This window comes from Rousettus aegyptiacus, unplaced genomic scaffold (assembly GCF_014176215.1).
Source record: "Rousettus aegyptiacus isolate mRouAeg1 unplaced genomic scaffold, mRouAeg1.p scaffold_m13_p_16, whole genome shotgun sequence".
Lineage (NCBI taxonomy): Eukaryota > Metazoa > Chordata > Mammalia > Chiroptera > Pteropodidae > Rousettus > Rousettus aegyptiacus.
Window position 1 is genome coordinate 12,321,287 of NW_023416291.1, and position 25,912 is coordinate 12,347,198.

The following is a 25,912-nucleotide window of genomic DNA, read 5'->3' on the forward strand; positions in this document are numbered from 1 at the left end:
GCGTTTTTTTTTTTGAGGAGATGGTGAAGATTTTACTTGTTAAAGTTGTCATTAAAAAGGTCAAAAAGCTTGTGATCTCATATGTATAAAACTAAAGATTAATAGTTGAAGAACAACAGTACCCTAAGCTGGGTTTTGAAAAAGGTAAAATGATATCTGGCTGTGGACATTTAAGGAAACGCCTCCTGAAAGACATGACTCTTGGAATATGTGCTATGTATCTTTTGGTATCAGCTTCTTCATGGAAAAATAGGGTAGGTTATAAGATCTCGGTTATTCTTTCCAATTTTAAAATTTGTTTTCTCTTGATTAGATCGCCAAATGCCTATCAAAATGCCAGTCACATCATAAGTATTCAGAAAACATCTGTTCATTAGTCCTAAAATGAAACTTTTAAACTGTATCGTTCCAAATATATCCACTTTCTGGAGTTAAAATTTCAGAATATGATAGCATTAGTGCCCCAATGTTCCGTGAATGAAAGGAAGACTTATCAGATGTTTATGTGCCTTTGCTCACACTCTTTCACTTGGCAGAACAGAATGTTTAATTCATTATTTCTCCTTTATCGATTCATAGCATTTTTAATACCTTTGTATTTTATCGTGGTTTCTATCACAGCACTTTGGGTCTCCTCGTTAGTCTTTGCGCGTTGTAGGGGTAGGAGCTACCTCAGATCCACCTGAGATTATCCGGTACCTAACACATTCCCTTGACCACAAAGGAGCATGGTAAATGTGGAACGCTAGAGGAAAGGATGCATATCGAAGTGCGTAAAGATAATCTGTAAATGGCCTGTTTCGATAGAGCACAGAGCTTAAAGAGCGTGGGCTCAGGGCTCAGGGTTCAGATCTTCACACGGCCTTGTTCCTCAGTGAGTCATTGTTGGCAAGTTCCTCAGGATCTTTGGCCTCAACTTCCCCACCTGTGAAGTGAATGACGACAGCGCCTGCCTCATAAATTTACCTGATTAAATTACTTAAGTGCTTGGAAGAGCGTCTAGTGCATCATAAGTAAGGGAGAATCCAGGTCGATGGGGCCTCGAGCTTTTAAGATGTCTGGCCCTTTCTTTAAGAAAAAGAGTACTAAATTATGAATACGAAGTTAGTCAATGAGAACATGTAAGGATTTATTTAGATTGGGAAAATAAATGACAAATTACAGATATGAAAAGCTGAAAAGTACCACAAACATCACAAAATATGTCATCATTGCTAAGAAACTTCCTTAAATACACTTTATTTCCTATAGAGTTTTGTCTGCATACTTTCATTATATCCTCTTTTATGGCATGATAATTTTTTAACCTTTTCTGTAGAGAGAACGGAAAAAAATTTATTCTTTTCTCTAGCAAAGTAGATTGAAATTTGTTTTTTATTATTGGTGGTTTAGGAAGTATTCATTTGCCTTCATAATGAATTACTGGAAGTAACACATTTCTAACTTCCTCCAGGGCTTTGGGCTCAGGCAGTCTTTTTTGTTTGGAGGGAATCCTGGGAGAAGTCCAGCTTTTGAGTTTTACTCGGCATGATATCAGGCAGCTGTAAGAGATGAGGGGAGGGAGTGTAAAGTCACTGAGAGCCTGGGACATCGTGGCCCTCTTGTGTGGTATTCCCATTCTTGTCCTTAGAGTCACAGATACGGTCCAGATTGTCCATGAGGTCTATCGGGGTTAGACTGTCATTGGAGTCCGGATCGAAGGCATTCTGGCAGCTGGAAATACCTGCTGCAAACCCAGAATGACTTCCGGGAGGTAAAAGGGGTCCCACAAGGTCCCCAGACAGTGCAGGACCGAGGCTTTGGAGCTCCACTGGCCTCTGGCGAATCCGCCTCATGCTAAGTGCTGCGTAAGTTAGCGCTTACCATTGTTGTTTTACTCTTTCATTGCCAAATAGCTCTTCGGTAAATCTCCAGGAATTTTGCAGTGAATGACTTTTTCGATCTCATAATTTTTTAATTTTCAGGAGTAATTCCCAAAGTATTCTGAAATTCTACTTTATCACAAACAGGGTAGGATTTCAGATGACCTAAACTTTTACCAAAGCGGATGTTAAAATGATGTGTGCCAGGGAAAATTTATGTTTACTACTTCATGATCATATTAAGAAGAAACCAAATAGAGGGAAAGTTGCCGTGTTTCCTTCATTCTTGAATGCTGACTGTGGTGGATGCCATGCCACAGCTGTGGCCATATTCTCCTTCGGGAAGGAAGAATTTGTTATCCCAGTTGCTGGGAGTGCTGCTCGCTGACAGTCCTCTCTGGGAGAATCTGTGCTTGTCTGGGTCACACCCAGTCCCCGAGGACAGCCTGCATCCTGTGTTCGTTGAATGTTAAAAGGCCTTCCTATCCCCAACTTGTACAAATGGAGAGGGCCAGCCCGGCTTCAGAGCCCCACAGAGCTCGTTTTGTGACTGCAGAGAGGCCTTACTTCTTCCTCTGCCCAGTTCAGCTTGCTTCCCTTCCCCCACAGGTCGTGGTCCTGCGCATGGTTCCCAGGATACAACCTGCACATAAATTCGTCAGTCTCCTTCCCAGAGGACTTGCCCTGAAACACCAGCAATTTTTTAAGAAGCACAATCTTTTTAATAACAGCTTTTCTGGGGATGAGGCTAGAGATCATTTATAAGATGTGACTCAATTTCAGAAACATTCAAATGGAAAAAAACGTGTTTTTTACACTCAAGGAAAAACGCTACACGAGAGTGCCGGAATTGCTTGCTGTATGATCACATTTGCTGTGACCGATCACCTGAGGCAATTAGAAGCCTTTCGCTGAAGCCATTATCTGAAGAAAGGTTAAAGATTGTTGTTCTTTCCTTTTCTCACTGCAGTTTTCTCTTTGCATGCTCTTGGCTTGATCTCCAGATTCATGGTATTAAGCCAGCCTCCAGCTCTGCCATCTCTTGAGCTTCTAAATCTGCATATTCATCTGTCGTCCAACATTTCTTTGCTGTCCCGCCGGCCTCCGAAACTTAAAATTTAATGCGTCGGCCACTGGATGAGTGGCCGTCCCCTCAGACCAGTCCTGTCTCATGTCATCTCAACGAGTGACCCCCATGCCCGGACGTTCCAAACCGTAAAACGTGTTAGTCCTCCCCTCCCTCGCCCTGCATCCGCAGACAGCCGACAACACCTGCCAATTTTGCTAAGAAGTGTTGCCCCAATAGGCGATACCGTTACTGCCTTTCAGTTGCTACGAACACCTCCTCGGGTTAGCCCCTTATAAAGACAACTGTCATGGTAATGAACTCATTGTTTCACTTTCTGTCTTGTGTCCTTTACATGCCTCCTCTGCACGGTGGTCAGGATCTGTATCAAACGCACGCGTGATCAGGCCATTGCACTCATGAGCACAGTGAACAGCGAGTTCTGCAGTCAAGCGAGGCTCTCGGTGACTTAACGCATTTCTCACTGCAGTCCGGCCACCACGGCCTTTCTCCAACTAAATGCGCCGGTAAAATTGAAGTGCGTGGAGCTGACCTGCATGCTTCCTGGTGTGAGCTCACGCCCATCATTTTCCCTCTGCCTGGAAAACCCTTTTCTCCTTTCTCAGATTGGCTAACTTTGATCATCTTCTAAGGCAATCTATTTTTGTCATCTCCTCTAGGATGTTTGCTCTCATCCTCAAAATCCAATCCATCAGCCAATCCTGTGCCTTCGAAATATGCGTCTGTATCCATCTTCATTCCTATTGCCGTGAATTATCGTGGCGGCCCTCCTGTCTCCTCCCCACGCCCATGCCGCCTTTCTCAGCAAGGCAGCCAGAGTGTGGCTTTTAAAACCTAAGGCAGTTCACATCCTCCCTGTGCTCAACATGCCTTCAAGGGGGTTTCCAGTGCGATCCCAAGTCCTTCCCCGCCTTCCCCTACCTAACCCTGGCCTCGCCTCCTGAATTTCCGGCTGAATTAGCCTCCTGCCTTTCCTAGCACCTTTCCCCCACACGGAATTTGTATTTCTCGTCGGCTCTGTCTGGAAAGTTATTTCCTCTGATATTGTTTGCTGACTCTCTTCCTTTAGTTCTCTGCTTGAATCTGATGTCACCCCATTAGTGAGGCCTTTCTTGTCCATCCTATGTAAAACAGAGGTTAATTTCACATACACTGTATTTGTTGTTCTCCATAATAATCGAGTGCGCCAGCAGTCATACTATATAATTACTTGTTTGTTTTCTGACTTTCTGGGTTTTTTTCCCCCTTCAGTGCTGTATCCTTAGAAGAAGAGTGACTGACATATAGTAGGGACTCAATAAATATTTGAGGAATGTGGAGGTGAATGAAAGAACCAGGACTAAACTCCAGTTGTGTTTCTTCTTGGCATGTGTAATGTTGGGCAAATTACTTAACTTCTCCATCTTTTACCTTCTTTCTTGGTAAAATGAGGCCGATAATAATGGCGCCTGCCCTGTTTTTCTCAAAGGTTCTTGATGAGATGCCAACATAATATGAATAGATTGTGAGGCCTTACGATGCCTCGTGCACAATCCAAAGTGCTTTTCATGTAAAATTTAATCTTCACAATACTCTTCATGATAATCGTAGGAAGTACTTCCATAATCATCTCCATTTTGCCGGTTTGGGGGGACAAAAAGAACTAAGGTGTATACATGTCTCGACGTCACCTAGACAGTAAAAGAGAGCCAGAAGTTGAACCCACGCAGCTGTGACCACACTGGTGTTGACCGGCGGCCCTGACTGCACGTCTCCTTAGTTGGGGCCTGTCCTTAGAGGACATGACCCAGACAGGACGCCTACGGGTTTGTATTAGACACTCTTTATCAGCTGGCGAATATTTCAGTGTTTTTTGCTTCAAGGACTTATGTTGAATATTATCAGATATTTTCCCCTTCTGTAAAGGCGACCACATGACTTTTCTCTTTTAATCTATTACTATAGCTACTGCACTAATAAGCTTCCTAATGGTAGCCGTCCCTTCGTTTCAAGAATAAAACTTAGTCATGTAATTTCATCCTGCTAACACACTGCTTGATGAAATTTGTTCATGTTTTATTTTGGAAATCTGCATCTATATTCATATAAAAGATTGCTGCATCATTTTCTTTCTTACAATATCATTATATAGTTTTGATGTCGGGTTGTGGTGCCCATGAATTAGACTAATCTTATATTACCATAAAGATTTATAAGTTCCCTGAGCGTTTGGCAAAATCTTCTTAAAGAAATCAGTCTTCTCATTATATATATTTAGACTAATCCTTAACCAGGCTTTCTTCTTCTTGAGTCTGTTTTGATAATATATATTTTCTTAGAAAGTGAACATTTAAATTGATTCGTATGAACATATAATTTATAAAAATTATACTAATAATGGCCCCTTTTGCATTTTTAATGTATATAATTTGAGACTTTCTTTCCTTTTTAGTTTTGGTCAGATTTGTTTTTCAGAGAATGATCTCTTAATTTTACTAATTACATTTTCTACTTGATCAACTTCTGTTTTTATCTTTGGTAACATTTTATTCTATTTTCTTTATTATTTTTATAGATTCTTAAGATTCTTAAGATTAATTCAAAATAAAACATTTCTTAAGATTAGATTCATAATAAAACATTAGATTCTTAGGATTAATTCATAATAAAACATTTCAATCTGTTTTCTACGAGAAACTATAAAATTCTCTGTGATTATGCTTTGGCTGTATTCAACAGGTATTTTAATGAAGTATAATTTCCAAATTGACTTCCTTTATATTACTATTATTTAAAAGGATCATTTATTCATGTATCGGTGGATAGATTTTTAAAATTTTTTAATTTTATTATTGATTTTTAATTTAATATTGCTGATATTATAATTCAATATTTTTCAATTTAATAATCCAATGTTATTGATATTGTTGATTCATAATTATAAAATGTGGCAGGTAGGATTTAGATTTTTGTAATTTTTCGAGACTGTTTTTAGGTCTAACACAGAGATGCTTTATGTCTAATCATAGACAACCTTTTATGAATGTTCTGTGTTTATTTTTTAATTGCTGTTTCTCTAGGGTAGAACGTTTTAATCTGCTATATCCATTTAATCTAATATACATACATACTACTTAAAACATTCATTGTGTTTTAATTTTACCACAGGCAGCGGTATGCTGGAGCCAGCTCTAGCTGGCTTGTGAGAGCCTGTGGTTAAATATTCAGGCATTTTGTGAACCAGTTGTTAAATCATTGGCTTGAAATCAGTGTGGTGGGATAGTTATACAGCAGAAATTGGCAAATGCTACAAATCAGTGTTTGTTTTTTTTTTGAGAGCCAATTCACTAGCATACCACAGATCATAGCCCTCCTCATTTTTACCTATGCGTAAATTTCTGTAAAATATTATAAAATCTTTATTACCACCTTACTTTTCCTTTACATACTTTGAAGCTATATTGTTAGGTGTGTGCAGTTTCATGATTATTATATCTTCTTGCAGGTTGTAAAATATCTTTGTGCATTATCCTTTGTATTGCTTAGTACTTATCACTTGAATTCTAATTATTCTGGTATTATTATTATCATACTTACATTGCTTAGCATATCCTTTTCTGTTCTTGCATTCAAGCTTTTTGTACCATTTTATTTTTGTTATATTTTTCGTTAATAGCATATTTTAAAATTTGTCTTTCTCTCTCCCTGTTTTAAACACAATCTTAGTGTCTGTCTTTTAGTAAGCAAATACAGTTTTTATCACATTTCGCATATGTGGGTGGATGTACTTGTATGTCTAGACTGACTACTGCCGCATTACTTTTTATGTATATTTTTTACTGTGCTTTCTTTGTCTAATTTTCCTTTTCTGCCTTCTGTCACCTCCTGTTAGATTGTTAAATTTCTTGCCTCATTTTTCTTTTTTTCATTGTTCGGAAATTATAATGATATATCTATTTTTTTCCTGTAGTAAACTTTTCTCTTGATTTTTGCAGTTAATCATATGAATCACATTCCCCAAATAAAATAATCATCTTAACATTCTTCCTCTTCTCATGTTTTTTTCCCATATGGAGATTATTCATATTCAATATTATTATTATTCGTTTTTTTTCCACGTTGCTATTTGGAAAAGTACTTACTAGGTCAGTAGTTGTCTCATGTCAGTAGTTGGGGTTGGAGTGACTGCAAAAGGGCACGAGAGAAATTTGATTATAGATATATTTTATATCATGATCATGGTTGTGAAATCCCGGATATATACAATTGTCAAAACTCTGCATAGCATATACTTAAAATGAGTATATTTTATCATCTTGAAATTATACCTCGATGAAGTAGATTTTAAAAGTGTCGGAGAGAATTTCGGAGAGAGCAAGGATGTAAGATGTAGAGAAGGTCCGTTAGAGGTTGCAGCTACAAGAAATTATAATGGATCATGGTTTCCAGCAATACTTTGGAGCTTGGAATTTTAAATTGGCAAAATGAAAATAGCAGGAAGATGAAATGTGAGGGAAACTTTGGGTGCTATTTAGGATAATATTAAAGTGACTGGGAAATTTGGAGAGAGAGGCAGGTGCAGCTAACAGGCTGGTAGTTGTGAGAACAGAGGCAGCGTAGTTGTGAACAAGTGAAAAATCCAATCCGACCAACGTAACAGGTGCTTATACTGTATTATATACGCTTTAATGTGTTAGCGGTATAGTCATAAACAAGATGAACAAGGTTTCTAACCACAAAAATCTCACATTTGTGCAAAATGAATGAATGAGGTTTTAAAAAAAATACTTTAAACAAGTTGTCATTAGTTATTTAGACCCAAATATAAATATTAACTTGTTTTACGTTCCATACCTTCTTAAATCCCACATCTTTTTCTTTTTTTTCTTGGATAACATTACCCGCCCCCCAGAATGCATTTTCACATAATTATTTCACATTCTGTGTATCTCATATTTTCTAAGGTCTAGTATGAAGGCATGTTCTTTTCCCTCTTTCTCAAATGCTGGTAGCTTTATAGTTTCAAATTCATTTTCCCTTAGAGTTTGAACATTGTTCCATTGTCTTGTAAGTACCATGATCAGATTTATTCTGATTCTTGTCCTTAAAGTACTTGTTTTTACTTCCTGGGTGTGATTAGCATTTTTTTTCTTAGTAATTAAGAGATGTTTTTTAAAATTACCATTTTTCATTTATTCTTTTAATTCCCATTTGGTGTGACAGCTAGTGTTTCCTTCCAATTGTATAAAATTTTATTTTATCATTTTTTTTGTGTTTATTTCCTCCTTGCTGTTTTCTTTGCCCTTTCTGGAGTATCTTTTCCATACTATGTTGGAATTTCTAGACTTATCTCATTATTTCCAACTCTGTCATTTTGTACTGTGATTCGAAGATATTTCTTCACCTTTCCCAAGGTTTTTGAATGCAGTGCTTTTGGAATCTGGGCTAGAGGAACAGATCTCATGAACTATTTCTAGACCGTAGATTAAAAATCACAGCTGTGCTGCTCTGAAGAAGGTATCCATTATGCTTGCCTTAGAGAATCGTACTAGCTCACATTTTTCAAAAACACTTGTACAAAAAACAGTTTTCAAGAACGTTCGCACCAAATGATTTAAAAAGAAAAAAAAAAAAGGCACGTGACCATGTTGCCACATAGCACTGCAGTCAGAAGTTGGTAAGAACATTTACTGTTTACGCCCTCTAGCCATTTATATGCATCATCATTATCAGAGGTGATAAACTTGCTGAAATGTTTTTATATTCATTTGTTATAATACCACATATTTAATTAATGAGTTTTGAGTAGCCATGGTAACTAAAGTGTTAAAATTTTATCACTGCCTTTGTCCTAAGCAGTATAGACATTTAAATGGTTACGATTTGCTTTGACAGTATTTCAATATTATTAAGCAATCTATCTTATTTTTGTTTTAAGTATTCCCAAGAACTTAAATGTTGTTTCATTAAAAATATATGTATGAAATACATATATTTTATAATCCTTGTATGAGATGGTACCTTTTAAAAGAAGAAACATCTTAATCATTTATTTTTGTTGTTTTGGTAAACTGGGAAATTTATAGGTTTTATTAACGTGTTGTGTGGCCTTATGAGAGAATTAAATACCTACTTCAGATCTTATATTTGTATGAATTAATTTTTTAAAAATCACAGTAACCATGGTAACAGTTTATAATGGGTTCTTTTTAGACTTAATAGTAAACACATTTTTTGTTTCTTAAAATTTTATATTTGAAAATTTTATAATATTGGTGTCAATTGAAAGCAATTACTGAAAAATGCTAGTACTATTAATGACAGAACAATTTGAGACATTTAAAGATATTAGTTTCTCAGCTATACTCAAATGGGACTGATTAAGAGAGCCCCAGGAGTCAAAGGTCTGCAAACTATAGACTATGGGTCAAATTCACCAACTGTCTGTTTTGAAAAATGAAGTCATTTTGGAACACAGCCATACCCATTCATTTATGTATTGTCTATGGTTGTTTTCACACTATAATAGCAGAGTTATGTAGTTGTAACAGACACTGTAAGACCTACAAGGCCCGAAATACCATCTGGCCCTTTAGAGAAAATGCTTACCAATTTTTTCTTTATGCAATGGCAATTCTTACCTACCATACTGTTATCAAATGACTCACTTTTCTCTGAACACGCGCTATGTGGTGTGTGTCCTTGCGCAGGCTTTTCTCCACATAGAATATTGTTTATCTTCTTTTTAATCCATAGCTAAAATCTATTTATTTCTTAAGGTGTGACTCCAACAACGTTTTCTCCATGAAGTTTTATAATAAAAAAAAAAATTAAATTTCCTGGACAAAGCTCCTTTATACCCCCTTATATACACTCTACAAGCCCTTGCCTCCCTCTCGGCTTACGCGATCATGACTAAATCCATTTCTCTACTTATCCTTGGCTTGCCTCTCCCTTGCAGCTTAATGCGCCTGGAGAAAACACACAGGCATGTTGACTGATCTACTTTCTGACAGTTCACAACTGTAGACTTTCAATGGGCATGGCTCTCATATCATGCTTACATTCGTTCATTCTTCTACTTACCTTGATGGCTATTTCATATATTCTCCCCTGTCCTCAACCCTTAACACCTCCTTCCCATCCTCACCTTCTGCTGACGACTTTTAGTTCTAATTAACTGAGAGAATCGGAGGAATAGTCGAGAATACAACACTGCGTGTAGACCTACCTTTCAGTAAAAGACAGCTGTGCTATCTTACATCCCTCGTCATTCACATAAGCACTCGACCTAGGTTTGCCCTCATTTTTGGTTTCCTTTGAGTGAGTACGTGACTGCCTTTACCACCTAAACCAATACTTATAACTCTTCTTTTGTTGCTGAGTCTGTTTAAATTCGTTTGACATATGTCCACTAGTCCATATGTCTTACCCCTGTCAGTGACATTCTGCCGGCATAGCAATGCTGCCATAAAGTCAACAAACACTGCAGTGAGATGCGATCGCAGGATTCCAAAAATATTCCTGCTTAAACGCTATGAACTCCTCGAGAGTAGGCTAGGATTTAGTCTGTTTTTATTCCCGGATGCAGGTGCCCAGGTGAGTGAAGGACAAGCCTTCAAAGATGCTGATGGCCAGGGCATTTTATGACCGTATACAATTAGTATGCCGGGATTAAACACTACTTCCATAGTTCTCCAAAAATATGACAGAAAAGGAAATGGACAATTTATTTCAGCACTATATGTGCCTTCTCAGAAAGTAATTAACCTGATTTCAGACACTTCTCTCAAATAGGTTTTGTGTGTGTGTGTGTGTGTGTGTGTTTTGTGTGTGTGTGTTTTGCGTGTATGTATGTGTGAGAGTCAAATGAGATAATGTATGTGAAAGACCGTGAGTTCTGTTTTGCGTTGGAACAGTTTGAAAGACCTATGTTTAAACTATTGGAAAGCAGTGGCTTTTTATTTTTCACTCGAGATGGGTCAGATACTTCCTATAATAAAGGGCCTACACTTCTCAACCTCAGAATTTATGAAATGTCTCTCACCCTTCCTTCTGCCCAAACTAGGTTGTGAGAAATTTTTAATGGCTATATATATGACATTTATCTGAAGCAAATCACTTAACCTCTCAGAACCTCAATTTCTTCACTGTAAAATAAGAGTACTATCTCTAACATAAAGATATTGCCAGGATTGAACGTAATAATGTATATGAAATGATTTTGTAAACGTGAAAGCACTACGTAAACAACACTTAGTCTAATCAATGTCACCATCATTAATAATTTTGTTAGTAGTTAACATTGAGGCTTGGCCAAACAGAAGGGAGTAGAATATTTTATCTTTTCACATTTTTTGATTCATTAGGATCACACACACACATACACACACACACACGCACACACACACACACACACACACACTTCTAGTAAAATCAATTCACAGAACTCTTTTAAGTGGCAGGTTGAATGCTTTCGAAGCTGCTACGAAAACCTGATTTTTGCTGTCAGCTCAGATAAACCACATCAGTACTTTCAACAAATGACAATCCAGTTGTAAAAGTTTTCTTTTCATCTATACCAGCCTCTAATATCATTATTTTATTCTACTCATTCAACCATGCTTGGCATGGAACATTCTGGCTAAGGCACTTTGTTTTCCTTGACATATGTCAACCAGAGGTAGTTGGGCAGGCGGTGAAAACCCACTGTGACATGGGTAAGAATTAAACACGCTGCTCTGTAAGACTCATGGCTGCCAAGGACTGAAATCCCCATCATTTACTCCAGTTGCTTCCTGAGACCTTATTAATGATTGTCTCACCCTTAGTACTGCTCACTCCCAAGTCAGTAAATACTGTGTTTGGAACAATGGAGAGTCTGAGATACCACAATGAAGAAGGAGGATGGGAATATAAGAGGCTTTAGATGAAATTACAAAGATAATTTTGAAATTTTACAAAATAATTGAAGCACTGAGATAATATGGACAAAAAAGAATAATTATGAGATGAGAGTAATAAGGAGAATTTGCCTTAATTAAACCAGTTAATGGGTGATTTGGATCATATATAATAGAAGGGTTAGATTTAATGTCTTTGTAGAAAAAGAGGCGTTCCTATTGGATATACTCTTGTAGTATCTTGTTTGACACCTAGATAATGTTGGTTTTTCTTTTTAAGAGTTACATATCGTGTAGTTTAAGAGCAATCATTTTTATATTTCAGAAATATCTAAAAAAATAATTATTTGAGTTTTATAGAATTAGTTGCAGTGAATATTTATGTTGAGAGACGTGGTAGATTTTGATTTTTTCAGGAGAGGTCACAAAGTACATACTATTTTAGAAGAAAAGAAAGAAATTATTGTTTATGTTTTATATATTTTGGCTTTAATTTTTTTTAATAAAATGGAGTCAAATATGGGAATGTGTAATCTTCACATTCGTCACCTCTTTGAATTAGAAAAAATAGAATTCTGTCACTTATGAAAATCTCCAATAATGTTTCAGTCAGGTGTTTTGTTTTGTTGAGAACAAAATTCAGCTGAGTAAATTTGAAGATCTAATTGGCTTTCTTAAGCAATTCATGAATCTAGCATCTCATCTAACTGCTAACAGGGGTGCTCTGAGGGGTGTACGAAATAGAAAGTTTTTATAGGAAGAAGGGTGAGACAAAGAGCTATTAACGAAAGAAAAGAAAGGATTATATTTAAGACATCTGTGTTTTGGGGGGAGGGTGGAAGGAAGGCAGTTTTTGTCATGTAGGTTGCACCTTATTATTATAGGGAATGGAGAGGACCAACATGATGAATTACCTCGTTGCTGTTGTCCAGAAAATTCCAGACCAGTTGATTACGATAATATTTCTGGGTGAGGTTGAAACAGTAATTACGTCAGGTATTAAATCTAGGTTTGTTATCCTGGGCTTTAGCACAAGTGACATCATTTTGGACCTGAAGTTTTCCCTTTAACGGTTTCAAAGACTGAAGACATCTATTTATGTCTGTGAAAAAGCTATTTCTGCTGTGTATTAAATGAACACAGTCAGTTTACATGATTCCAGGTATATGTTTGCTTCTTCTTTTCACTGATACAGCTTTGGAATTTGCCAATTTAGGAACATAATAGTGGAAAAAGGGTTGGTCTTTGTAATCAAACAGAGCTGGTCTCAAATCCTGGCTGTCTTATCCTTGCTGTGGGGCCCGGGCATCTTATCCAAATGCTGCTACTTCTACCCCACAGGACTGCAGTGAGGACTAAATGTGATGCATATATTAAGTGACTTAATGGAGCGCCCATGAAAAAGTGGTGCTCGATAAATAATAATTTCCTTCCCTTTCTCCCTGCCCCCAGCTAGCCCACTTGTGTTTTTAATGGATCATTCTTTCCCCTGGATTGTATTGTAGGAAGTATTCTGGATGGATGGCTGCTGGAAATCCATTGCCATAGCCAGCTCTTCTTCAGTATTTAAGGATTTACCCTGGCATTGAGTAATGAGAATTTCGGTAAGAAAAACGAGATGAAGACAGTATGTAGACTTTTCCTCAAAGGTCACTTAAATCTCAGATACTTCCTAATATGACTCTTCTCTAAACATCTTGGGATGGCACAGGTATCTGTTCACACATGGGTTGTTCTTTTTTAAAAGTAAGGAAAATAGTTTTTTTTTTTTAAACTGTTAACAACCCCGATTTGCTCTTTCTGTCCTCAGAAATACATTATTTCACTTATCTCACCCTATTTTGTTTTCTAAGCTGTGCAGTCTTTGAGGACAAGGCCTTGTGGGATTCATCCCTTCTGTGTAGACAAAATGAAGTCCAAATTTTTTGGTTAAGGGGGCCATCAGCGCTGCTATCCAAAGTTTTAAAGCTTTGACAACATGAAAGAGGCAGATAAAAGTATCAGACTCTAAGAAGTTTTAAGTTAAGTGATTTTCCTAAATCATCAAGAAAAATTACTCTCTAGTGGCTCTCAGATGGCAATATTTTTATTGGTTCTATTTCTATCCAGTTTTTCTCTAAATGTAATTAATATTCATGTGGTTACATGAACTAGTAAACCTATGTTGTTAATCTGCACTATATAAAATACATTGGACTATTAAAAATGAAAGAAGAATGAGAGGGGTTTTAAGGATACTAGAAAAATAGTAGTGGTGACATTAGTAGGTATGTAAATTTTCTTAAAATTAATATCTATTAAAATCATTTTAAAGAATTTTGCCCATGAGAAACAGCTGGAGGCAGTAGGGGGAGCAAAACTAAATAAATTCTAGTTTTATTAATTTTAATAAGGAACACTAATTCTTAAATTTTGATCTAAAGACATGATAAACTATTAATTTAAACACTGCTTTTTAATGAAAAAACCATTTTACCCATTTTCTCTATGATTATATTTTTCAGAAACCATATTTGAGAAGTACGTCCATCCAGTGCTATTTGTGTTTACTCCTGAACAGTCACTTTTTAACCGAGGCTGGCATTCATATCTTCATTTTGGGGTAATTTTATCTTTAGGTATTAATATCATCATGCTGATGGCCGGGGTCATTAGTCTTCAATATCTTCTCTATTAAATCGGTCTGTGTTCAGTTGCTAATATGTGAGGCGGTCAATATTTGAAGTATGTTAGAGAGCAGATTATGGAGACTCAGAATAGGTTCGTAATCACCCAACTGAGCATTTCTTTATTCTGGTAGTATAGAAACAAGTATTGTGTCCTCCAAATGAATTGGACCTCTTGGTATCTAACTGAACTTGGAAGCGCTTTCCTTATTAATATCCTACATGATTGCAGTAAAAAGATAGATATTTAAGGCTCACCCATGTTACTTTTTTTAAAATCTATTTCCTGACACCGACTTTTCCTATCTTTTGAGCTCTATCTTAGTTTAGTTGTAAACATTTCTTTCTTTCTTTACACCTTTTGTTTTTCCTCCTAACAAATATTCATATTTTTCCATCCCTGTTAACTTCTTTCTTAGATGCAGCTAATACACTGTACCCCCTTGGTCTAAGCACCTGACCTGTAGTTATGTAATCGGACTCAGTTCAGTTTTACTCTACTGACGCCTTCACGGGGTGGGGGACCATAGATTTATGCAGGTAAATCTTGCTGTCAAAAAAGATTAGCGTTGGTTCTCGTGTTTCTATGAAAATCCATCTGGTGCAACTGTTTTTTTTTCCTGAAGCTCTAAGAATGATTCCACAGTCACTTGGTCAGTATATGTATCTTTTGTCTTGTTATTAAATTTACATCTTCCCACAATGAGTAAGTGTATGATCATTCAGCCTCGGTTGGATTAAAGTCTGTAATGTTTACAGTTAAAACTGCTGCAAGCATAGTAATAACGTGAACATCATACAGGGGCGTATTTAATCTGCTGGAAAGAATCTTTACTATCGAAAACATTACATGAAAATGATTATTGCTCATGTTAAGAATTGTACCTGCTTATTAGACTTGAAAGTCTGATGGGACTTCTACTTAATACTAGTAATTCATTTGAAAATATTTCCTGGGCACTAACCACACGTCAGGCACTGTATTTATTTCATTGTAGTAAATTGCACGAGGTTTTTGTAAGTTATTCCTCCAAATTAAGCTTTTCTTTAATCCTGATTTGTCAGTTCCCATATTAACGTGCCAAGGCTGTATGTACTATGTATTCGGTATTTCATCTCCAAGGCCGTTGAGTGCACAAGGGCAAGGATAACATCTTTTCGCTAGTCAGGAGAAAAATCTCGATTGCTCTTTTGCCTTTAGTAGTCATCAAGATAGTACGATGTTCATTCAAAACGCTTTACTTTTCTGTTTTGCTTTCAGCCGTGTCAGTGCAGGTCTTCCTAAAACAGAGTCAAACTGGCAGTATGTGATAAAAGATTTGGAAAAAATCGAAAATCTTATTCAAGTAAGTATTTATTTTTCCATAAAATATCTGGTGTAATTGCTATAGAGTCTGCCTCCCCCTGTGTTTTGCTGTCAGTCTTAATGAAATCTTACTTGAAACTGTAATATTTTTATAGAAATCTGTGAGCCTTGTAAAGCCTCAGATGAAATCATTTACTTATAATTTTCGAATCCTAATTATCTTTAAAGTTCAGTTATAAGTGGCCCAGCATGAAAAGCTCTCTGCCGCCACAGAGCAGAGATTCAAAACCAGGCATCTTTGTGTCACTTGCTGGGGCAATGGCCTGACCCAGAGGTAGCCTCTCTGTTCTGTGGGTTAGAGAACCCTCTGTCCCACCTGAAGATGCCAGTGGGTGATGCCTTAGGGACCTCTGGGAGTCCCAGGGGTTTTATGTGAGCCACCTTTCCAAATTAACACCTCAGAGATCTTAAATGTGTACATTAACAATCTTAAATGTGTACAATAGAACCAAACCACAGAGCCTCAGATGCATGAGACAAAAACTGATAGACCTGAAAGAAAAAACAAATTCGCGCTCATAGTTGAGGTACTTTATCACCTCCTTAGTAACAATTAGAGCTACTAGACAGAAAGTCAGAAAGAATAGAAAAACTGGACAATAGAATCAACCAACAATATCAAATTTACATAGATAGGATACTTCACTGAACAATGAAGAGTAAATAGTTTTTCAAGCACCATTCACCAAGATCAAACATGTCCTGGGCAATAAAACAAACTAACACATTTGTCAGAACTGAAATCATACAGAGTATGTTGTTCTCTGACTACAGTGGAATCAAGTAGAAGTCAATTACACAAATACAACAAGAAAATCTCCAAGCATTTGGAACTTAAATAGTACACTTCTAAATATCCAATGGGTCAAAAAGTTAAATCTCAGAAGATATTGAAAAAATATGTAGAACTGAATAAAAATGAAAATGCAGCATATCAAGATATGTCGGATTCAGCTAAAGCATGACCAAAAGGGGAATTTATAAACCTAAATGATTCCTTTAGGAAAGAAGAAAGATCTCGGATGAACAATCTAAATTCCCATCTCAAGAAACTGGAAAGAGAAGAGCAAAATGAACCCAATGCAAGGAGAAAGAAGGAAATAATAAAGATAAGAGCAGACATGAAGGAATAGAAATCAGGAAAACAATAGGGAAAAATCAATGAAATACTAAGCTCATTATTTGGAAAAAAATCAATACAATTAATAAACTTCTAGAGACTGACAAAGATAAAAAGAGAGATGACATGAACCATCAATATCAGGACTGAAATTGGGGACAATCACTATAGAACCTGTAGTCATCAAAAGAATAATGAAGAAAAACTATAAACAACTTTGCTTTGGTAAATTTGACAACTTAGTAGAAATGGACCAGTTCCTCAAAACTGCAAACTACCAAAACATAACAAAGATGAAATAGATAATCCAAAAACTCATATACCCATTAAAGGCATTGACCTTGCCATATGTAAGCTCCCAAAAAAGAATCTCCAGGCCCAGCTGGTTTTGCTAGAACATTCTACTAAACATTTAAAGAAAAATTAACACCAATTTTATAGTCTCTTTCAAAGAAAAACAGAAGAGGAAACAAACACTTTCCAACTCATTTTAGGAGACAGATATCGCCCTGATGCTAAAACCAGACAAAGTACCAAAAAAGAAAACTAAAAAGATCTCTAATGAACTTAGATACAAAAACTCTCAATAAAATATTAGCAAATTAAATCTACCAATGACCAAATGGAATATATTCCGGGTATGTAAGACCTGTTCAGTATTTGAAAATCAATCAATGTAATCCACCATATTTACAAGCTAAAATAGAAAGTTATGTGATCATATTAATAGATACAGAAAAAGCATTTAAAAAATAAAACACCTATTCGCGATAAAATTTCTCAGAAAACACAGACTAGAGGGAGAACTTCTTCAACTTGATACAGAGTGTGTATGAAAAACCTAGAGCTAACATTATAACAAGGAAAGACTGAGTGTTTTTCCCCTAAGATTGGGCACAAGGTAAGGATGTCTTCGGTCACCAATTTTATTCAATATAGTATTGGAACTTTGGCTAAACCAGTAAAACAAGAAAAAAGAAATAAAAGCCATAAAGCAAGAAAAAAAAGGCACACAGATTGGAAAGATATACATTACCTTATGTCTTTTTTTTTTTTTTTTAAGAGGAAATGCCAATAAATGACTGTTTTTATTGAGGGAATGCAAATTAAAACCACGGTGACTTATCACTGTGCATCTATAAGGATATCTAAAATAAAAAGTAGTGATAATGTCAAATGCTGGCAAGAACGTGGAAAAACTGGATCACTCATATATTGTTGGCTAGGATGAAAAATTGTGTAGCAATTCTGAAGTAGTTTGGCTGTTTCTTAAAAAACAAAACATGCATTTGCCATATGATACAACAATTTTACTCTTGAACATTTATATCAGAGAAACGAAAAGTGTTCACACCAAAATATGCACATGAATGTTGGTAGAGTTTTATTTACAATAGCTAAAAACTTGGAACAACACAGATATCCTTCGGCAGGTGAATGGTTAAACTGTGGTACATTATGACAGTGGTTGCAAGAGGTCAGGGAGAAGGAGGGATGACTGGGTGGAGCACAGGTGATTTTCAGGATGGCGAAACTGTTTCATACGATACTGTGATGGTGGTTTCACGTCATCATATATTTGTTAAAATCCATAGAATGTACAACACCATAATCAATGGACTTTAGTTAGAAATATATCACTAATGACTCATCAGTTATAATAGATGTACGACATTAATGCCAATACTAGGGGCAATAGGGAGGGGCGGGCAAGGGGATGTATTTGGAACTGTCTGTACTTTCTGCTTATGTTCTAGAAACCTAAAACCATTCAAAAAATAAAGTTTATTAATTTTTTTCAAAAGGCCAATCTCAAAAGGTTACATACTGCATGATTCCATTTATGTAACATTCTTGAAATGATATCATAGCAACGGAGAGCAGAGAAGTGGTTGCCAGGAATCAGAAGGGTAGGATGGGGGGTGGTGGCATGTGTGGGAAGGAAGGCAGCTGTGGCTGTAGCAGGAGGGTCCTTATGGTGATGGAGTTGTTCTGTATCTTAACTGCGGCGGTGGTGATGTGAATGGACACATCTGATAAAATTACATGGACCTACACACACACACACACACACACACACACACACACACACTTTAGTGAACATAAGACTGGCAGAATCTGAACAAGGTGGCTGGATCTCATCAATGCAATTTCCCGATTATATTATTGTGCTATGGTTATGCAGAATATTACCACGGGGGGGAAGGGGGCGGCGGGGAATGGTGACAGGTACTCAGGATCTTGCTTTTATTTCTCTCAAAATTGCACATGAATCTACAATTCTCCCAAAATAAAGAATTTAATTTTAAAAGCTTAATGTAATGTCGTCAGTGGGTTGTTCTCACTATATCTGAAGCAATGCCTAATCTTGCCTATCTAATTTTGTTTCCTTTCAGTCTATACATATTGATGCCACTTTATATACTGAAAGTTCTGTTCATGTGAGTATAGTTTATTTTTTTTCAAAATTGCTACTTTTTTTTTCCAGTTTTCAAAAGTCTAAGAAGTGTATTTTCAAAAATTTAATGAAATATGTATAGTTTTTAAATATAGATTTTGGTGTGTTGTTACAACACATGATCAATGAATTTAAGTAACTATCGAGCTTGTGAGACTTGGGGACAAAGAGCTACATGCTATTTTCATAAAATACGTAAAAGCTTTTTCCATCAATGTCAGACAAAATTTGTTATACATTTTTGTGATGCAGTTATATCATGATGCAGTTAAATACAAAAATCAGGTTAACTGATTCAATTTAAAATTATCCAACATATCGATTATTTCCAATGCTATCTTTAATTACCATCTCTAATAATATTTTCTACAAGTAGCTTAAATACATTTCTACATTTTGCGTGAATCTTTACAATTATTGACAAGGATTCTGTCCGGTTACTCTCCATGTGAGAAAAGAAACACAACCCATAAAACCTATCAGAATTCAAAAGCGATCTTGGATTTGTTTCCTTAGCACAGACACTGTCTAAGGATGTGGTTGCTAAAAATCAAGAAGCAAGTTCCCCAGCTTCCTCACCTTGTGGAAAACAAACTCGATGTCGTGTGCTTTCAGAACAATGAGTCCTTTCCCTGTTGTTCCTCAATTAGAACTTCTCTGAAATAGCAGGTTTTACCCCCACCAAGGCTTTCTAAGCATCAAGAAGAAGCCATCGCCGGAAACTAGGGAAAATGAATGTTCATCAACCCATGGGCTAGTGCTGCTGCACGTGGAAATTGTCCCCCTCCCTTCGCGTCAGCATATTTTCCATTTTTCTTTGCATTTTTTCAATGTAGAAAGCAGCCCGTTAACAACCAACACTCAGCTTCCTGAGATTGCTTTTAATCTTGCAACTCATGGGTCATAGAAAAAAACGTAGATTGAAACTTAGATTTCAACCCTGACTCTGCCACTTCCTAGCTGTGTTACCTTGGAAGTCACTAAGCATTTCTGGTCCTCCGTATTATTATTTATTTTATGATTTTATTTTATTTATTATTTATTTTATTATTACCATGGTGATAGTATTTACCCTTTTGAACCTGAGCAGCTGCCGGGGAGGATAAGCAGTCCCCCCCATCCATGGGAATACGTTCCAAGACCCCCAGTGGATGCCTAAAACCACCAATAGTACCAAACTCCATATATACTATGTTTTCTCCTATACATACATGACAGCAGTAAAATTTATTTTATAAATTAGGCACAGTAAGAGACTAATAGCAACAATAATAAAATGGGACAATTATAATACTGTACTGCAAAAAAAAAAGTCATATAAATATGGTCTCTTTCAAAATACCTTCTTTCGATGATGATGGGAGATGATACAGTGCCTACGTGACGAGACGAAGTGAGGCGAATGACACAGGCATTGTGACATAGTGTTTGGTGGCCACTGACCTTCTGACGATACGTCAGCAGGATCGTAGAGCCGTGACTTATGAATCATTCATTTCTGGAATTTTCTATTTACTGTTTTTGGACTGCAGTTGACCACAGATACCTGAAACCTTGGAAAGTGAAACCACAGATAAAGGGGAGGCCCCTGTGCTGCCCGTGCTGCGCAGGAGTGTCTCCTCCCCTCCCTCCATCATTCAGTAAACACTTCGTTCAGTGCCCGCAGGGTCTCTGGCACCGTGCAAGGCATGGAGAACACAGTCAGACGAGGCACACAGTCTAATCCCCCGATGCTCGCTCAATGCTTCTTTTTTTTTTTTAAGTTTAGGTTTTGTTAAAGTAACCTGTGTAGGAAACGTATTTTCATAGTACCTTTGGGGCACCTCTCTGATTCGGCCAGGCTGTGAGCAGGGATCGCCCCTACGTTGATTTTTCTAATAAACTTCTTGGAGTCGCCTCTGCCTCTGGAACTTTGGGACTTGCAGGAATAGCATGATGAGCAGCTACCATTGTTTAAAATGTTAACCGTACAGTCTTATTCTAAAAAGTCTTCCATGCACACTACGTTTTCAGTGTTTTGAGAGTCTCAGGCCAGTATCGTTGCTCTTTCACGCACAGGAGATGTGCACAGTGAGTAAAGTGGCCTTTGATCGCCACGGTTTCTCGTTTCACATACCTTCTTCAGTGCCATAAAACCATCCTTGATTGTTTTGTCATCAGTTTGTTTCGGTTTTGGTTTTGAAACCAAAAGAAAAAGGAATCGAGCTGTTTCCTATGTCAAACTTCGTAGGACTGTTGTGTTTCTTTGTACAATACTTGGGTTGACTTAAAAAATCAAAATTAGGTCTATGCGAAAATGAATAAGGGGAAAATAATTTCTTTTTCAGAATTGTTCTTTGTACCTCTCTTTTCAGCCCAATTGCAAAGTAACGGCGATGAAGTGCTTTCTTCTGGAATTACATGTTATTTGGCAGGAGTCAAATAATATGGATGTTAGAGAGACAATAGAAAACCTTATCATCCTAGCAAACAAAAGTTTATCTTCTAACGGGGTAAGTAAGTTATTCAATAGCCACACTGAGTCACATTGGATGTTTTTGGCTTTACTGGAAAAGTCATGAGCTGGATATAATGGACAAGGAGACCCTCTGAAGAGGGAGTTAATGCCAGTGGATTAGCATCCAGAAGTGACAGCATCACTAATGTGCACAAAATCCTGAGCTGTGCATTATTTATTCATTCAACAAACGTTTACTGCATGATGCCAGCAGTGTGTTTTCATGCTAGCATGACAGTGGTGACCCAGTCAGGCCACTCGCCTCGAGGTATCTTGCACCAAGTGCAATGGCTAGACATTAATCTAGTTACATAACTAAGCGTTTAGCATGAATAATAGTAATCCACATTTATTGAGTTATCACTCTTTATCAAATAGTTCTCCGAGGGTTAAATGGGAATTCATTAAATCCTTGCAATAAATCTGTGAGGTAATTATCCCTGTTTCTGTTTTAAGGTTTTAGAAATTGGAGTATTGAGAGCTTGAATCACTTCCTTTGATTCATGCACCTAGGAAAATGGGGAGCCAGGATTCAGATCCAAGCAGTTTCATTCCAGAGTCTTATCTACTGAAAGTATAAATGCTGCAAAAGGACAGTAATAGAAATATAATAATTTGAGTATAATTTGGACTATTCTAGGTAACATGAGCAGCAGAAGGTTTCAGGAGGGCAAATATTAGGTCCTCCGTGGTAGGCTAGGGGGTCAGTGGCGAGCAAAGGCTCTGAAGTACAAAGGATTATGGCTTTGCTGGTAAAACGCTGGTGGCCAAAGCAAAGTGGATAGAAAGAAGTTTTATAAACAGAGAAGGGACAATAATAATTCATTAACAAATACTTTCTGGGTCCCTTTGTAAGCTCTTAGGAAAACATAAGTGAACACACACACACACACACACACACACACATACACACACACACACACACACTCACTCACTCACTCATACTCAGTCCCTGCTCTTAAGGAAAGAGGAGGCATACATACACCAATCACTAAGCAAATGAATAATAAGTCAGTTATTTATTAAATCAATGGCCAACAAGAAGGCAGGTAAGGAGGTTGGGTTTCTACTTTAGAGAAGGTTCACCTATTGAGCCGACATTTGACGAAGACCTGAGGGCAGGACCCTTAAGGGAACCCGAAGGGGTCTGATCAGGCAGAGGCAACTCAGAGCACCAAAACCTTGAGCTAGTCTGGCAGGACATCTTAGATTTTCCCCAAAAAATTCCAGGCCGCTTTAAGTTTTTGCTTAAATGTCACTTTCCTCAGTCATCTCGCCTCTTTACAGTTTCAATCCCATCTCCACACCAGCATGCCACGTCTCCTCTGCAGTACCCTCTGTCTGGCATACTTAATATTGTATGCTTTTCCTTACTAGAACGTCAGCTTCAAAGCAACAGGTATTTTTATTATTTTTTTCCAGTGCTGTATCTGTCTCCCAGAACAGTTCCTGGCATGCACTAGATATCCAGTATACTTACGAAAGATGTACTATGTGATGTGCTGCGAGGGAGCATCTAAACAAGGGATTCTGAGAGTGTAGCCGTGGGACGTTTAGCCCAGCCCCAGGAGCTCACAGGTTCAGGAAAGGCTTTCTGGAGGAGACAGCACCTGAGTAATCCTAGGTGTGAGTACTCATGGCAGTACCTGAAGTAAGAAGTGTGGAATAGACACAGAAAAGTGCAGGTAGTAAGGCATCTAACAGCATGGTGGGTGCATGAGGACAGTAATGAGCGCAGGATTCTTAGGGCATATTGTTTGAGGAGGTGGGGAAAGGTACAAGAAATAGGTACGGAACAGCTCAGGGAGGGCCTGTGAGCCATGCAGGAAGTCATGGACTTCATTCTAGGGCAGATGATCAGAAACCATTGAAAGACTCTAAAAAGGAAGTCCATAGTCTGATACACATGGCTTTTTTTTTTTTTTTCAATGTCCTCAATCCATTATGGGGGGGGGGGGGCACAAGCCTAATTATCATCTCCCAATTCTTATTAACATGATATTAATTTGCCCAAGTTTTCATGTCTCAAGACCTCTCTCTCTCACTTTATGGTTCAAATGATGTGATATTCGCAAGAAAGAAATATATCAGACTTTCCAATCGAATCCTTTCTTTGTATTTGGCAGAATGTAACGGAATCTGGGTGCAAAGAATGCGAGGAGCTGGAGGAAAAAAATGTTAAAGAATTTGTGCGGAGTTTTACCCATATAGTGCAAATGTTCATCAACACTTCTTGATTGCATCCAATCCTCTTCAGCATTTCTGTTATTAACAAACACCTTCCAGTTACTTAGAGGCAGTGAAACACTGCATTTCAGATGTTCTGCCAAAACAACTTTTTCCAGCAAGAAGACGATCAGGATCTTGGATGAGATGAACTCTTAAACATGAAGACAGAAAAATGGCATTGAGTAACATGGTGTCTACGAAATGTCCTCAGACTTATTTTGTTCATTTATTTTTAATTTATTATTGAAGTTGTACATATTTGTAGCATAATGTAAAATGTTGAATAAAATTATGTACATATTTTATCATTTGAAATTGCACTGATATTTCACTTCTTAAAAGAAAATAGAGGGCATTTATTTGGGGGTGATAGTCAAGAGATTGAACAACCGTGGGGCTGGGCACCCTGCTGCAGGTAAACAGTACGCGCCAACTAGTGAGGAACCATTGCCTACCAGCCTTCATATACTTCACTAGGTCTAGCACCTGGAGGGAGAATTGGCTGACTACCAAAGAGAAAGAAGGAACTAGGTGTGAAACCAGGGCTACGCTCTAATTTCGTTATTAATATACCAAGAACTATTATGGAAGGAGATTATAAGTATCTGATATGTAATGGGAATCAGTAAGTCTTAGGTTGGAGCGGCCATAAAAAGCTTCACTGAAAGGTAGAATTGTGTACAGAAAACTACTGGTTGTAATAGTGGTTATGTTTCACACTTTCCTAAGTACAGAGATTTTATTTTCACAATTTTTGCCATATTTGTACAATAAATAGCAGAGTTGTTAGAGTCACCATTTTTTGAAATAAGATAATTGTTCATATATTTTTTGCAACATACAAGTCTCAGATTGACAAGTTCTCATCACACAGTTATTTTACTCAATTCACTTCCAACCGTCTTCACTGAGAGACTATAGAGTAGGAACTGATCTAAGAATTCTCTTTCTCTCCATCTCACTGTGCAAACCGGTTCTCTACTGGAACATTCTTTAATCATCCAGTGACCCATCCATGCTTGTGCATCTCATTGTTCTAGTCAATGTATGCTTAAAAATTTCTTTCAGGATAGTTTTGGAGAAATCTGTATCTTATTTGACTTTCAAAGAGTCATGCGTTGGCTCTCAGCTTGGTCCCTGATCTCAGACCAGACAAAGAGTATTTGGCGGCCACACTTTTAAAGTTAAGAAGAGATTGGGATTGGGGCACTTGTTTTGTTTGCTTGTGTATGTGTGCGTGTGCATGTGTGTGCGTGTGCGTGTGTGTGCGTGCGCACGTGTGTGTGTGTATTTCATCTGAGACGGAATTTTTAAAATTTATCTTTTATTTTTCCTAGCCTTTTTATTGATGAGTAGGATAAGGCACAGTTGCAAACTGTAAGTTTCCAATTCAATCCTTAAACAAAAGTTAGCCTCCCTTCAGTGTTCATTGGGGCGGGTGAAGGAAAATCATAACAGCAGTCGGTTATCAATAATATTTTATAATGACCAGTGACCCATTCTGGTTGTATAAACACACAAATAGTTTTCAAATTTGACAGTTTTTAGTCCTCAAAATTAGGATCCCTCTCACATTAATTACTTAACTTTGGTTGAACTTAAGAAACTCAAGGTAACTTCTTAAAACACTCTTAGCTAACTTATGAAACAAAGTCATCATGTAAAACAATCTGAATTTTATTTTTTATACTTATATTCATAACAAAATCAGTCTTTCATTTGTGTTTCAAAATGTTCCCTTCTTG

The 25,912-nt window shown here is 37.2% G+C and overlaps 1 protein-coding gene across 3 annotated transcripts in view; it reads left to right on the forward strand.

The window, feature by feature from the left end:
• Positions 1-24,482, forward strand: part of IL15 (interleukin 15) — a 62,535-nt gene extending 38,053 nt beyond the window's left edge. For 2 of the 3 annotated variants that reach the window (XM_016123285.2, XM_036233512.1), the window contains exons 2-7: positions 13,337-13,435; positions 14,336-14,433; positions 15,759-15,843; positions 19,380-19,424; positions 21,796-21,933; positions 24,065-24,482. In XM_016123285.2, coding sequence (XP_015978771.1) covers positions 13,424-13,435; positions 14,336-14,433; positions 15,759-15,843; positions 19,380-19,424; positions 21,796-21,933; positions 24,065-24,175 — 489 coding nt within the window. In that variant the 5' untranslated portion in view covers positions 13,337-13,423 and the 3' untranslated portion in view covers positions 24,176-24,482. The remainder of the gene's footprint in view (positions 1-13,336; positions 13,436-14,335; positions 14,434-15,758; positions 15,844-19,379; positions 19,425-21,795; positions 21,934-24,064) is intronic. The other variant, XM_016123283.2, reaches the window with a different exon arrangement.
• The last annotated feature ends 1,430 nt before the right edge of the window (positions 24,483-25,912 follow it).